We start from the raw sequence: 16,559 nt of genomic DNA, 5'->3' as shown, positions 1-16,559 counted from the left end.
GAAAATAATTTTGGTATAGCTGACAGGGCGAAGCATGGGGTCCAGCATTAGAACAATCAAGTTCTGATGTGAGAAAGGCATGGATGAATGTTTCAACAGTTGGGGAGAGGTGGGGCAAAGACAAGCCCTGTTACAGAAGTTGAAATTGGCAACTTTTGTGATGGAGGTTATGGGGTTGGAACTACAACTTGCAATTGAATCGACCACAGGGAGTATGTAAACAGACTATTTCAGTCTGAGACAAGGCAAACGTACAGAGTTTGTGATAGGAGATAGAGGTGAAGACTCTCATCTTCCAAATGTTTAACTGCAGGGAATTGTTATTTACCCAAAAATGGTTGGAAAACACAAAAGCCGATAGCACAGAGACACTGAAGGGAAGACAGAGATCATGGAGAGTTAGAGCAAGTCCCATTTTAAAGATGCAGAAGTTGGCCTTGCATCTGTCGTTGATGTCATGAAGGAGCAGTATGCAAAAGTGGGACGAGGATTAATCTGTAAAAGGGTGAATTCAAACCCAGTACAGATTTTTAAATCACTGCAGCAGCCAGCTGCCACCACCGTGACTAATTCTGTTACTGTTTCTTCAACATTTGCCCACATGAACATAAAACTTATAGTGTCGCTCAACAGTTATGCAGAGCTAGGAATCAAAGTGATTAAACATTAGTCTAATATAGGTAATAAAATCCATCCAAGTTCTGCGCAAAGTTGCAACAATTTGCGCGAGGTTAGCAGTTTTGCCATTTAATCTAATGTAAAATATATTAGCAGATTACATAAGACATTGCGAATGAGGCAGGGAATACCAATTTCACAGGAAACAACAGCCTTGTGATGTGCAAGACAATGCATCGTTCTGCTGAGATGGCAGTGAATGCATTCTGCCCTTCCCTTAAGGCCCACAAATATCAATTACTATAAGGCAGCACAAAATGCAGGTAATTCCTTATAGGCACATTCCAAGGTCATCGGGTAACTATTTCTCTGTACACTAGATAACTGCTGATCAATCACTGTTTTAAGCTTATCTACAGATTGGAACATTCTCCTGGACACTTTGCTCTTCCCAAATAGTCAGAAGAAAACCACAAGAAAATGACTTTTTTTTCATTATATTTTTGATAGATTATCCTGCATTTGCAACAAAATGCAATTAACTCAAAAATATATTCATATTATTTTATATTAGGGCGGCATGTTGACAGAGTGGTTCGCGTTGCTGTCTCAACGCCAGAGACCTGGAATTAATTCTGGCCTTGGGTGGCTGTCTGTGGGAATTTGCACATTCTCCCAGTGTCTGTATAGGTTTCCTCGATGTTCAAAGATGTACAGATTAGGTGGATTGGCCATGCTAAATTGTCCCTTCACGTCTCAAGATGTGTAGATTAAGGGGATTAGCAGGGTAAATACATGGGGTTAGAGATAGGGCCTGAGTGGGATGCTCTGCCAGAGAGTGTGCAGACCTGATAAGCCAAATGGCCTTTTTTTGCACTGTAGGTTTTCTGAGATTATTAGGACGTTCCAAAGTGGTTGTGAGGTGGCCAAAATCTTAAGTCTGCGGGCTTGTCATATTACTGTTCTAAAGCAAATAGAGACAGAGTACAAAATGTGTGCTCGTAACACATTTACAGGTACAAAATCCATTCCTACTATTTCCAATATATACTTTATAAAGGTGAATATTGCAGCAGTGCAAATATACTGCAACCTTTAGGTTGCATTGTTAAACATGTTCACAAACTAAAAATTTTGTCATGAACTTGATAAATTAAAATTCTATGAGGAAATCACCTTTCGGTTTAGGTACAACTTAATGAAGTCATGAATTTATTGAGGTCACATGTCAATGTTTATAGGTCATTATGTGAAACAAGAGCATCTCTTGCATCACAATGAATCCCTGAGAGAAATAACTGTCGCAGCAGATCCCTACAAGGAATAAGAATGATCTGGAAAATTACAAAGAAATAAGAGAGCTATAGCAACTGCAAGCTGATGGTAGAATCTTTATTATTGTACCAAGCCTCTGGGAAAAACAAATGTACTGTTGCAAGATTATGAAAAACTGGTACCATGATGGATTTCCATTGGAAAACAAGGCTATCACACTCAGTCACAGACATTACACAATAGGTGTTGCAGGAAGGGAGGGCATCACATCAAGTAAATGTGATAAGAACATTATGGGCAAAACAGGCAAATCACAGGGGTTTTCAGGAGAAAGAAGTGTTCTGATAAATTGAAGAGTGAATCCGAGAAGTAAAAAGGGAGTAACTGTGGAAAGGGAGACATGGGCATGATGAGAAATTGGTACACATTGAAGTGAATTATGAGAAATATGAACATCACATTGAATCATTATTGAGAGTTCCAGAGCATTTGCAGTGAGTCACTATGAAAAATGAACACACAGCGATTCACTGGAAAAAGTGAGAGCATTATGACCATCCTGGGGAAGCTCTTCAAGCATTCTTAACTGACAGGGGAAATTAGTGTCATAAATAATCACTGCAATTTGTAATTTTCATGACAGAGACCCAAAATGAACATAAAAACATAAGATTCAGTTTCTATCTATTTGACCAGTTTCTATCTATTTGTTATTGTTAGGCCTAAATGGAATGATCTCCTCTCTAGGAAACAGATTTGAAATATTATCTCTCCTCATCTTTCAGCAGTGCTTTTTGGTTAAAAATAGCATAGTATTTAGAACTTATCTGAGAAACTAAGTCTACTTAGTTCAGAAAAGCATTGGCTCTGGCAGGGATGTTAGATGGAGGTTGGGAAGAATATTGCTAAAGGTGCCAGAAATAATTAATGTGTTCATATAAATAATTATGATGAGGTAGATCAGGAAGAACTAGGTTCATGCATTTAAGTTGCAGAAGTAGATTAGATATGATGTGCTCGTTCTTCTCCCCAAAGGACAGTGGACCTGTGGAAAAGATGTAATTTCAAAATAGGGCTGGATCAACTCCTGGTTGGTGCAGAGATGACGACATACAATAGTTAAGTGGAATAATAAGCATCATAAATTGAGGTCAATGCGCTCTGCTGGACTAGCTTTAATTGCCAAATGTAGGCAGAAAGTAATTGTATTGATTTTTTCCTCCCTAAATTTACCTTTTGCATCTTATTAGCTTCTCCCAGGTCACATGAATAGTGGTGAAAGTGACCATTGTAAATCACGATAGTTAGAGCATTAAGTATGTATGGGGTGGACTGAGTGGACCAGCTGGTGTGTTCCTGTCCTTTATCTTTCAAATGTTCACAGACACATACCCAGTTACATACACAGAATAGTAAACATCAGGGAATTCATAACCAGACAACAGTTCAGTAGCTCCTAAATTTGAAGAATACAACTGGACCAATAAACAGTATAACCCCTGGGCTGAATTATTCCAGAGGATATAATGCTGCAGAAAAATACAGGTTTGTGCTACAAACTTTTAACAAACTGCCAAACTTTTAACAGATTCATTTTTCCATTGTTTTATAATATTCTCTGCTACTTTTTATCCCATTTTAACAAGTGTGTCATGAAAAGTGTGTGAAAAGAAAAGAAATTTTGCTTTGGCATTCCCCGGACTTTCAACGTTAAAGGCATTATATAAATGCAAGTTGTTGAACAAGTCCGCAATAAATTGTTCTAACAGCATCATAAACATCACAAGGACAATGGCTCAGCAGTTTAAAAATGCCACTGCCATGAAGTGATTGAATCACAGTTTTGAACCCTGGCCAGAAGTTTGTTGTTGTCTATATTTAGTTGTCCATTACAATGTTTATTCTTCAAGTGAAGACGACTGCATAATTCACCAGTTGAAATGTTAAGTTATACATGCCTCTTCCATGAGTGGAACTAGTGTGTTTCTTCTCATATTTAAAGCAACCAGGCATGACACTACAAACAAGGTAAAATAGAACCTCGAATACCAGAATCACAGAATCTTTACAGTGCAGAAAAGACCTTTTAGCCCATTCGGTCTGCACTCACTCCCTGAAAGAGCATTCTATCTAGTCCAACAGTACTGCCTTATCTCCATAACCTTGCATTTTCTTTCCAGAGAACAATCCAATTCCCTTCTGATTGCCTTAATCAAATCTGGCTCCAACACCCTCTCAGGAAGTTTGTTTCAGACTTCAACCACCCTGTGGGTGAAAAACTGTTTCCTCACATTACTTCATTACATATAAAAAAGGATAGCAAGAGTTTTTATAAATGTGTAAAAAGGAAGAGGCTGGCTAGGGTGAACATTGGACCCTTAGAGGATGAGAAGGGGGACTTAGTGGTAGGGGATGGGGATATGGCTGAGGTCTTGAATAACTTTTTTGTTTCGGTCTTCACGGAGGAGGATGTGAATAATTTGCCGGGTGTTAGAGATGGAAAGGTGGTAGGATGGGAGGGTCTCAATGACATTATTGTTACTAGAGAGGCGGTGCGACAGACTGGAGGGACTGATTGTGGACAAGTCCCCAGGACCGGATGGAATGCATCCGAGGGTTCTGAAAGAAATGGCACAAGTGATAGTGGATGCCTTGATGGTTATTTTCCAAACGTCGCTGGATTCCGGGGAAGTGCCGGAAGATTGGAAAACGGCTAATGTTACGCCGTTGTTTAAGAAGGGTGCCAGGCAAAAGGCAGGGAATTATAGGCCGGTTAGTTTAACGTCTGTTGTAGGTAAAATGTTAGAAGCAGTGGAGGATCTTTAAGGAGATCTTTCTTGGTGCTCAGCAGAAATTTATTCCGATGGTTAAAAAGGACAGTAGGAAGAGAGGTAATAAGCCGTGGATAACGAAGGAGGTGAAGGAAAGTGTTAAATTAAAAGCGGAGGAATTTAGAGTAGCTAAGAGTAGTGGGCAAGAAGAGGATTGGGAAAGGTTTAAATGTCAACAAAGATTGACAAAGAAGTTGATAAAGGAGGGTAGGAGAAGCTATGAGGCTGGGCTAGCACTTAATATAAAAAAGGATAGCAAGAGTTTTTATAAATATATAAAAAGGAAGAGGCTGGCTAGGGTGAACGTTGGTCCTTTAGAGGATGAGAAAGGGGAGCTAGTGGTAGGGGATGGGGATATGGCTAAGGTCTTGAATAACTTTTTTGTTTCTGTCTTCACGGAGGAGGACGTGAATAATTTGCCGGGTGTTAGCGATGGAAAGGTGGTAGGAATGGAGGGTCTTAATGACATTACTGTTACTAGAGAGGTGGTGCTCGACAGACTGGAGGGGCTGATTGTGGACAAGTCCCCAGGACCGGATGGAATGCATCCGAGGGTTCTGAAAGAAATGGCGGAGGTGATAGTGGATGCCTTGGTGGTTATTTTCCAGACGTCGCTGGATTCCGGGGAAGTGCCGGAAGATTGGAAAACGGCTAATGTTACGCCGTTGTTTAAGAAGGGTGCCAGGCAAAAGGCGGGGAATTATAGGCCGGTTAGTTTAACGTCTGTGGTAGGTAAAATGTTAGAATCCGTCATTAAGGAGGAAATTGCGAGGCATCTTGAAGGGAATTGCTTGATAGGGCGGACGCAACACGGTTTCATTAAAGGGAAGTCGTGTCTGACAAATTTACTGGAGTTCTATGAGGATGTGTCTAGGGCAGTGGATAGAGGAGAGCCGGTGGATGTGGTCTTTCTGGATTTTCAGAAGGCGTTTGACAAGGTACCTCACAAGAGGTTATTGCAGAAGGTCAGGGGACATGGAGTTGGGGGTAGGGTGTTAGCGTGGATAGAAGATTGGTTGTCAAATAGGAGGCAGAGAGTGGGGGTCAATGGGTGCTATTCGGATTGGCGGTTGGTGACTAGTGGGGTGCCCCAGGGGTCGGTGCTGGGGCCTCAGCTATTTACCATTTATATAGATGATCTGGAGGAGGGAACCGAGTGCAGGGTGTCGAAATTTGCTGATGACACCAAGATTGGGGGAAAGGCAAATTGTGCGGAGGGTGTGGAGAGTCTGCAGAAGGATCTAGATAGGCTGGGCGAATGGGCCAGGAAATGGCAAATGGAATTTAATGTTGGCAAGTGTGAGGTGGTCCACTTTGGTAGGAGGAATGGTAGGAAGGACTATTACTTACGTGGCGAAAAACTGCAGCAGGCGACGGTGCAGAGGGACCTCGGGGTCCTTGTGCATGAGTCGCAAAAACCCAGCTTGCAGGTGCAGCAGGTGGTCAGGAAGGCAAATGGGATGCTGGCCTTCATAGCGAGGGGGATTGAATATAAAAGTAGGGAGGTCTTGCTGCAGCTGTATAGGGCATTGGTGAGGCCGCAGCTGGAGTACTGTGTGCAGTTTTGGGCGCCGCACCTGCGCAAGGATATTTTGGCCCTGGAGGGAGTGCAGAGGAGGTTTACTAGGCTGATACCGGAGTTGAGGGGATTGAGCTATGAGGAGAGGCTGAATAAACTAGGCTTGTACTCGTTAGAGTTTAGAAGAATGAGGGGAGATCTCATTGAGACGTATAAGATGATGAATGGGATGGATAGGATAGAGGTGGAGAGACTCTTCCCGCTCAAAAAAAGACAGTAGGACTAGGGGGCACAGCCTCAAGATAAAGGGGAGGCGGTTTAGAACGGAGTTGAGGAGGAACTTCTTCACTCAAAGGGTGGTGAATCTCTGGAATTCTCTGCCCGTTGAAGTGGTGGAGGCTGCCTCGCTAAATATTTTTAAGAAGCGGGTTGATGGGTTCTTGATAAGAGAGGGGATTAAGGGTTATGGGGAGAGGGCGGGAAAGTGGAACTGAGCCACAACAGATCAGCCATGATCTTATTGAATGGCGGGGCAGGCTCGAAGGGCTAGATGGCCTACTCCTGCTCCTATTTCTTATGTTCTTATGTCATCAAGGAGGAAATAGCGAGGCATCTTGAGGGGAACTGCTTGATAGAGCAGACGCAGCATGGTTTCGTTAAGGGGAAGTCGCGTCTGACAAATTTACTGGAGTTCTGTGAGGATGTGTCTAGGGCGGTGGATAGAGGAGAGCCGGTGGATGTGGTCTTTCTTGATTTTCAGAAGGCGTTCGACAAGGTACCTCACAAGAGGTTATTGCAGGTCAGAGGACATGGAGTTGGGGGTAGGGTGTTAGCGTGGATAGAGGATTGGTTGTCAAATAGGAGGCAGAGAGTGGGGGTCAATGGGTGCTATTCGGATTGGCGGTTGGTGACTAGTGGAGTGCCCCAGGGGTCAGTGCTGGGGCCTCAGCTACCTACCGTTTATATAGATGATCTGGAGGAGGAAACTGAGTGTATGGTGTCGAAATTTGCTGATGATACCAAGATTGATGGAACGGCAAATTGCGCGGAGGGTGTGGAGAGTCTACAGAAGGATCTAGATAGGCTGGGCGAATGGGCCAGGAACTGGCAAATGGAATTTAATGCTGGCAAGTGCGAGGTGGTCCACTTTGGTAGGAATAATGGTAGGAAGGATTATTACTTACGTGGCGAAAAACTGCAGCAGGCGACGGTGCAGAGGGGCCTCGGGGTCTTTGTGCATGAGTCGCAAAAACCCAGCTTGCAGGTGCAGCAGGTGGTCAGGAAGGCGAATGGGATGCTGGCCTTCATCGCGAGGGGGACTGAATACAATAGGGAGGTCTTGCTGCGGCTGTATAGGGCATTGGTGAGGCCGCAGCTGGAGTACTGTGTGCAGTTTTGGGCGCCGTACTTACGCAAGGATATTTTGGCCTTGGAGGGAGTGCAGAGGAGGTTTACTAGGCTGATGCCGGAGTTGAGGGGGTTGAGCTATGAGGAGAGGCTGAATAAACTAGGCTTGTACTCGTTAGAGTTTAGAAGAATGAGGGGAGATCTCATTGAGACATATAAGATGATGAATGGGATGGATAGGATAGACGTGGAGAGACTCTTCCCGCTCAGAAAGGACAGTAGGACTAGGGGGCACAGCCTCAAGATAAAGGGGCGGCAGTTTAGAACGGAGTTGAGGAAGAACTTCTTCACTCAAAGGGTGGTGAATCTCTGGAATTCTCTGCCCGTTGAAGTGGTGGAGGCTACCTCGCTAAATATTTTTAAGACGCGGGTTGATGGGTTTTTGATAAGAGAGGGGATTAAGGGTTATGGGGAGAAGGCGGGAATGTGGAACTGAGCCACAACAGATCAGCCATGATCTTATTGAATGGCGGGGCAGGCTCAAAGGGCTAAATGGCCTACTCCTGCTCCTATTTCTTATGTTCTTACGTTCTTCTACTCCTTTCTCCAATTATTTTGAATTAGTGTTGTCTAGTTCTTTAATGTACTCTTGCAAGGGAAGAGTTTCTGGCTTTTAACCGTCTATATGCTCAGGGTCTATCAAGTCTCCCTTCAGCCTTCTTTTCTCCAAGGGGAATCTCAACAATATACCCTCATATCTCGTTCTTTATCCCTGGAATCACTCTTGTGAATCTCCTCTGTACTCTCGTCAAAGTCTGCATATGCTTCCTTAAGTAGGATGCCAAGAACTGAACTCCGTACTCCAGATGAGGCCGAACTAGTGTCTTATGCAAGTCCAACATAACCTCCTTACTCTTGTACTCAATGCCCCTTTAAAGCCCAAAATACTACATGTTTATTAACTCTCTTGCACTTTCAATGACTTATGTACATATTCGCTGAGGTCCCCATATACCTTTAGAGTTTCTGCTTTCATTTTGTGCTTCTCTCCATATTTTTCACGCCAAAATGAATAACTTCAGTTCTCTGCATTGAACTTCATCTGCCACTTGTCTGCCCAATCCACCTAAATGTCTCTTTGAAGTTCAAAATTAACTGTGAAAACTTCTTCACAGTTGACACTGCCAATTTTTATATTATCTGCAAATTTTGAAATCATGCCCTGAACACAAATTTAAAGCAGGACGTCCCAGGAGAGCTGCACTACACATCTTCCTCCAATCTGAAAATCATTTATCACTACTCTGTTCTTTGTCAATCAGCCAATTTCTTACCCAAGTGCCTACTCATCCTTTCATTCCATGAGCTAACATTTTGCTCATAGGTCTGTTGTGTTGTACTGTGCCTTTTGAACCTCCACATATATCACATCAACCTTTGCTGTTAACTGCTTAAAAAAAACTCCAGCAAGTTAATTAAACATGATTGTCCTTTAATGAATCTATGCTGACTTTCTTTAATTATCCTATGCTTATGTAACATGACTCCCGATTTTGCTCTGAACTATAATTTCCAAAGGTTTCCCTACCACTAAAGTCAAACTGACCGACCTGTAGTTGCTGGCTTTATTCTTGTACCCTTTTTTGAACAACGGTATAACATTTGCAATGCTCACATGAGAGAGTACAGGAATGAGATAGAGAATCTGGTGAACTGGTGTGGCAACTTCCTCAATATAAACAAGTCAAAGGAGATTGTCATTGACTTCAGGAAGCATAAAGGAGAACATGCTCCTGTCTACATCAACGGGGATGAAGTAGAAAGGGTCGAGAGCTTCAAGTTTTAGATGTCCAGATCACCAATAACCTACCCTGGTCCCCCCGTGCTGATGCTATAGTTAAGGAAGCTAACCACCACCTCTACTTCCTCAAAAGATTAAGGAAATTTGGCATGTCAGCTACAACTCACACCAACTTTTACAGATGCACCATAGAAAGCATTCTTTCTGGTTGTATCACAGCTTGGTATGGCTCCTGCTCTGCCCAAGACTGCAAGGAACTGCAAAAGGTTGTGAACGTAGCCCAATCCATCATGCAAACCAGCCTCCCATCCACTGACTCTGGCTACACTTCCCGCTGCCTCAAAAGCACCCTGGACACACACTTCCTCCATCTTCCATCAGGAAAAAGATACAAAAGTCTGAGGTCACGTATCAACCAACTCAAGAACAGCTGCTGTTAAGACTTTTGACTGGATTTACCTTGCACTAAGTTGATCTTTCTCTACACCCTAGCTATGACTGTAACACTACATTCTGCACTCTCTCATTTCCTTCCTTATGAACAGTATGTTTTGTCTGTATAGCACGCAAGAAACAATACTTTTCACTACATGTTAATACATGTGACAATAAATCAAATAAAATTTTTACAATAATCATTTTCCTACTACCTTGCGAAGCCACTTTAAAAGTAACATTGGCCTTTGATTACAGTATTCCAATGAAAGGTCATCGACTTGAAACATTAATTCTGTTTCTCTAGTCACTGAAGCTCAGATATGAGTATTTCCAATAGTTTTTGGTTTATATTTCCAGTATCCAATGTATTTTGCTTCCATATCATGAAACTGCTGATTTTAATGGTTAAACAACTATTGGAAAAAGCCAGAGTCAGTGCTGGAGTATGGTGATTTTCATAGTAACTTCACTGCAATGTTAATGCAAGCTTACTTGTGACTAAAAAAATAAGTTTTTTTTTAAACTTCAGAGTAAAAAACTCTTAAAAGAAAGGAATTATTGGTATGAAAGTACTTGAACTAACTACTGCACCTCACTAGTTTGGAAGTCAAACAAATGACAATCAGAAAACAACTGCGAATTTCAGCAGGGTATAGAAAAATGAAATTAAGAGCCTACATAAATCTGCTTTTTTTTAAAAAATAGTTGCCTTTTTGGTAACTATTTTGTTTGATAATCACACAAACGCCGTACAGTTTTTCCACTCACACCATTACCATCATCAAATGCAATCAACACAAAGTCCATCATGCTAGGCTGCAAAATTAAGGTCTAATCCTTGGTTACAGACCACACAGTAGGATGGCCATCAACTTAAGTCACCAGACCTGTTCTTCACATGTCTATCTCACAGTTTGCATCAAGGCTGGAGATTGGGAGATTCCTGTACTGACTCAGCCTTGCAAATTCTTTAGCCATCAGACAGAGCGTAACACATTAAGAGCGTTGGAAAATTAGGCATCAGTCTTAGTAAAGAAGCGGCTGTGGTAATGTTTTCAATTATTAGGGATAGCATGGTGGCACAGTGATTAGCACTGCTGCATCATGACACCAGGGATCTCAGTTTGATTCTGGCCTTGGATGGCTGTGTGGAATTTATATGTTCTCCCTGTGTCTACGTGGGTTTCCTATAGGTTCAAGATTTGTTCCTACAGTCCAATAACGTGGGGGTTAGCAATGGTAAATGTACGGGGTTATGCAGATAGGCCTCGTGCTCTGAGTGTCGGTGCAGACTCAACGGGCCGAGTGGTCCCCTTCTGCACTGTGGGGATTCTAATGTTCTATATTTAGAAGTTATTAGTACAGAAATGTTACCTGGTCATGAGAATAGGCACTCACAAAACACTAAGAATTTAAGGTAATTACAAAACAATATTCACAGTTACTGAAGTGAAGACAACCTGGCTAAAGGGGATCACTGCATTTTATTTTTAAATTGTGTATAAAATGGAATGGTGCTTTGGATTGTTTATTAACATTAACTTGGTTGCTACAAATGTATAATCATATTGTAGATTTTAAGGACAGCTGCTTTAAAGGCACATATTTGGATTCAAAGATTCAAATTGAGTCTAAAAATGAAGATATGGATAGACCTCTTGGCATCGTTGTGTCTGTTCAAACCACTTCAGATGATCATCTCCTGAGCTGATCAGTCATTAAAATGCAAGACTCCTCCAGGGAGGTCCAATAAATCTTCTCAAGCCACAAAGATCCTTAGCTTTTGAGAGAACAGCATAGGACTTCCAGGATCTCAACATAATTAACTTCTTTGCCTGGTAGAACAATGGGTCATTTAAAATTAACATAGCAGCTGTTTTGCTTTGGCTATGATAAAGACAGGCTGAATACGCGGTGTGTACAGAACCCTCAGGAAGGATGCTGAGACACAGAGGTTCTCAAGGGAGAGCACAGGAAGGTATCCAGAAATCTGAGCAATTCTGAAGTGTCATACTCACAGAACTAGTGAGGAACAAGGATTCTCTCTCTCCCAAAATCTGTTTGGCCTGCTGAGCCCACACAAAAAGGCAAAACACTAGCTAATCAACTGTAGAAGCCATTGCAGCTATTGAATACATCACTTCAATTTCAATCCTTCACTCCAAGCAACCAATATGCCAATTGCATACTACGGCTTGCAACAAAACCTTACAGGGCAGAACTGAATTTCACCTTTATGAGTGCATTTTTATCCTTCCCTGCATTTAATCTTTGTATGTGTTCAGTTAGTAACTGTCACTTTTACTTAAGTTACTTACAGCAGTAGGTTTGCAAGAAGCAATCCTTTACCTCAAGTAAGACTAAAGTTTTGTTGGTTATTTTGCGATCGAATCACTCAAAAATTTACACACAAATTCTTAGCTCACAGATCACTGAGGAAAACCTTTTACATGGTCCTGATAGTGGTCATGAAAATACCTAGGTGACTTTTGATTGATGAACAAAATAAAATACAAAATAGTAGAAGTTGCATTTCAGTTCTGACCATGTATAAGCAGCATGCATGATGTAACAAGTTTGTTGAAAGTAGCCATCTATTTAAAATGCTACCAAAATAAATAATTTTGCCCCAGGTCACATTTCAGCCATTGCAAAGTTAAAAGTAAAGTCTGTTTAAGCATTTGTTTGTAATTTAAGGCTCATTATCAAACTAAGTCAAGGCCCCTTAAACTGCAGGAGGCTTCATCCATAACACACAAAAAGCCTGCAAATGTTGTAATTGTTTGTGCTCTATCATGGACAAAACTGAAGCAAATAATTTCAATGTTGATAAACATGAGGTTATCCACTTTGAATCAAAAAAAACAAGTGGACAAAATGGTAACAAGCTAGAAACAGTGGAAGTCCAAAGAGACTGGATGGGCAGGGGGGGTAGTCCAAGCACATGGATCAGAAAGTTATGGACAGGTGTAGAAAATTATCCAAAAAAGCTAATAGCAGGCTTTTATATCTGAGATACAAGGGATTCGGCGTTAGATTTGTGCTATACAAAGCAGGGCTCCAACGGTGAAGTTAGGAGAGATTACACTGTAATCCTTGGAACTTAAAAGGTTATGGCATGATTCGATTGACGTTTTTAAAATAATTAAGGTGAACAGATAGACTAGATAGAAAGTATTTTGGTTGATTGGGATGCCTAAAACTGGCACATTGTCTACAACTTAGAGCCAGGTCTTTAAGGATTTGAATTATTATTGTCATGTGTATTAGTATACAGTGAAAAGTATTGTTTCTTGCATACTGTACGGACAAAACATACCACACACAGAAAAGGGGAGTGTGCAGAATGCAGCGTTACAGTCATATCTAGGGTATAGAGAAAGATCAACTTAGATGCCTGGAACACGCTGCGGCGGCGGGGGAAGAAGTGGATGATTTTTAAGGGGCATCTTGACAAGTGCATCAATAGGATGGGAATAGAGAAATATGGTCCCCAGAAGGGTAGGGGGTTATAGTTCAGTCAGACAGCATGGTCAGTGCAGGCTTAGAGGACAAAAAGGCCTGTTCCTGTGCTGTAATTTTCTTTGTTCTTAATGCAAAATAGGTCCGTTCAAAAGGTCTGATGGCAGCAGGGAAGCAGCTATTTGAGTCGGTTGGTACGTGTGCTCAGAATTTTATATCTTTTTCCCAATGGAAGAAGGTGGACGACAGTATGTCTAGGGTGCCTGGGGTCCTGCTTTTTTGAGGCAGCAGGAAGTGCAGACAGTGTCAATGGGTGGGAGGCTGGTTTGAGTGATAGGCTGGTCTTCATTCACGACGTTTTGCAGTTTATTACAGTTTGGACAGAGCAGGAGCCATGCCAAGTTGATAGAACCAGAAAAAAATGCTTTCCATGGTGCATCAGTAAAGTTGGAGAGAGTTGTAGCAGATATGTCAAATTTCCTTAGTGTTCTGAGAAAATACAGGCATTGATGGGCTTTCTTAAATGATAGTGTCAGCATGGAGGGACCAGGACAGGTTGTTGGTGATTTGGACACCTGAGAACTTGAAGCTCTTGACCACTTCTACTTAGTTCCCATTGATTTTGACAGGAGCATGCTCTCCACTATGCTCCCTGACGTCGATGACAATTTCCTTCATTTGTTGACATTGAGGGAGAGATTATTGTCGTCACGCCAGTTCACCCAGATTCTCTATTTCTTTCCTGTACTCCGTCTAGTCATTGTTTGAGATCTGACCCACTATGGTGATGTCATCAGCAAACTTGAAAACCAAGTTGGAGGGGAATTTGGCCACACAGATGCATAACAGTGTATGGTATGGGGACTATAGGTGTATAAGGAGTATAACAAGAGGCTGAGGATAACGATAACAGCCTTGTGGGGCACCAGTGTTGACGATGGAGGTGGTGTTGTTGCCTGTCCTTATTGACTGCAGTCAGTAGGTTAGGAAGTTCAGGATCCGGTCGCAGAGGGAGGAGCCAAGCCCCACGTGAGGGAGTTTGGAGATGAGTTTCATAAGAATAATGGTGCTGAAGGATGAACTGTATTCAATAAATAGGAGTCTAACGTAGGTGACTTTGTTATCTAGGTGTTCCAGGGTTGAGTGCAGGGCCAGGGAGATGGCAGCTGCTGTGGCGGTAGTCAAACTGAAGAAGATCCAGGCAATCTGAGGGGCCAGAATTGATTTGTGCCATGACTAACTTTGATGCATTTCATAATGATGGATGTCAGAGCCACCAGACAATAGTCATTAAAGGCATGCTGCCTGGCTTTTCTTTGGTACCGGGACCAGGGAACATTTCTACACGTAAAGGATGGTATAAGCTTGGAACTCTCTCCCACAAGCAGCAATTGATGCTGATCTGTGGTTAAATTTAAAACTGATGTTGACAAATTTTTGTTCACTAAAGATATTAAGAGATATGGGAGTAAAGGCAAATATATAGAGTGGGACTGCAGGTCAGTCATAATCTCACTAAAAGGCGAAACAAGCTCAAGGGCCTATTGCTGTTCAAATGTTCTTATACAATCTGCATTAAACTCAACTAAAGATACAGATTTTTGGTTCATACGCTTTCTGGAAGCCATACGGAAAAATCCATCCCTCACAAAATGTACAACTATGGGAAAAAAACAAAGGTCAAAGACAAAGATGCGCATTACCGTATCCTTGTACGACAAAATTACTATTATTTTGCAGCAATATTCAGAATGAAGTAACTGTTGAAAACCACTTTGCCAGCTATTCTAAACACTTTTCTCCATATTCAAGTGGTCAGAAAAGGGACAGCTGGCAAAGTATGCCTTGCCACTGAGAGCAGTGATCGGATTTTGTTTTTCTTCTCCAACCACAATATTTCTGCACATGCAATTAAAGTAAAATTCAATAAATGCAGGGCCAAGCTAAGTGAAGCCATCTTACCGTTAGGGATCAGAATTCCACCCAACATGGTACCAAACACAATGCCAGCAGTAATCAGCTTAAACCGCAAAGGTGGCATATACCCTCCTGCAGCAAATGTACCATCTTTCTGCTAAAATCAAATAGGGAAGAAAGAATTGGTGAATTATTCAATACCCTTCAAAAGTAAACATACAGTTCTGTTAATCCTACTGAATTGTTCTTGCTGACTTGAGTCTGTAGTTGGCATCAACATAATATCTGCAAGGGATTTCGTCTTCCTAATAAGATTGAGTCCACAAGGTGGTGCGGCATACTGTTGGAAATTTCTCAACACAAAAGGCGTTTTGAAATAATAATACATAGTGATACTGGTGCACTTGATTATACTTCTCTTTCAACATTATACTTTTTTTTGGTTAAGTTCTGCCTTCACACCAATCAGTGGAATAATGTAACAATCCACTTGGCTAACCAGGAATCATTTATGAAATGCTGGAAAATCTCAGCAGGCCTCGACAGCATCTGTGGAGAGAGAATAGAGCCAACGTTTCAAGTCAGGATGCCTCTTCTGTTTTGGTGGCTGATTCCAGCATCCAGAGTATTTTGCTTTCATCATTATTCATGGTTGGGGACAGATTGCTTTTGAACCGACAGAAAAGTCATCATAAACAGTGTAGCCCAAATATTAATGCTATGGAATAAACTTGAGCAAACTGTGATTTGAAACAGTGGGCTTTAAGTAGTTTTAGAACATATTATAGCCATATTTAAAAATCAACTTACTCCATCTCTTCCCCACCTTATCTTTGTTATGTACAGATAACTAATTTTTCAAAACTGCTATGTTTATACCGTGTACTTACTTGCAACTGCTCAAACAGAAAGGTGTTCAGAGCTTGTCTGCAAGGAAGAATCATCATGGGGAACCCCACAGCAACGGACATCATAAATCCTACACGAATCATCTCGGTTACCAAGTTGGAGGGAAAGTTCATCATTACATTCCCAGCAATGTTATCAGTGTAACCGATATAACCAAAAGAACCAACCTGTTGGATAATAATATTGATGGGGATTAAGTACACTTTACAATTCTGCTGTTTTTACCTTAATATTTGGCAATTAAATTTAATATCCATCGTTTTCCTCATCTATGAGTTTGCAATCCAAACAAGGCAACCAGTGCAAAATATTGTAATATTAGAAGCATAAGTCGACTATCCTTTATCTGAAGCTCTCAGGGCTGACTGAATGTTAGATTTCAGATCTTTGAGTACAAAATTAAAGAATTGTTATGGTGCAGATGGAAACCATTTGAGCTATT

At 41.5% G+C, this 16,559-nt stretch overlaps 1 protein-coding gene across 3 annotated transcripts in view; it reads right to left on the bottom strand.

Annotated features, from left to right (window-relative positions):
* Window positions 1–16,559, bottom strand: part of slc38a10 (solute carrier family 38 member 10) — a 129,361-nt gene that overhangs the window by 77,802 nt on the left and 35,000 nt on the right. For all 3 annotated transcript variants that reach the window (XM_080209606.1, XM_080209607.1, XM_080209608.1), the window contains 2 exons: window positions 16,099–16,284; window positions 15,254–15,365 (listed from right to left, as the gene is read on the bottom strand). In XM_080209606.1, coding sequence (XP_080065732.1) covers window positions 15,254–15,365; window positions 16,099–16,284 — 298 coding nt within the window. The remainder of the gene's footprint in view (window positions 1–15,253; window positions 15,366–16,098; window positions 16,285–16,559) is intronic.

Source organism: Carcharhinus amblyrhynchos, chromosome 21 (assembly GCF_965287045.1).
Source record: "Carcharhinus amblyrhynchos chromosome 21, sCarAmb.v2.hapA, whole genome shotgun sequence".
Taxonomy (NCBI): domain Eukaryota; kingdom Metazoa; phylum Chordata; class Chondrichthyes; order Carcharhiniformes; family Carcharhinidae; genus Carcharhinus; species Carcharhinus amblyrhynchos.
This window is presented reverse-complemented; position numbering and strand designations above follow the sequence as displayed.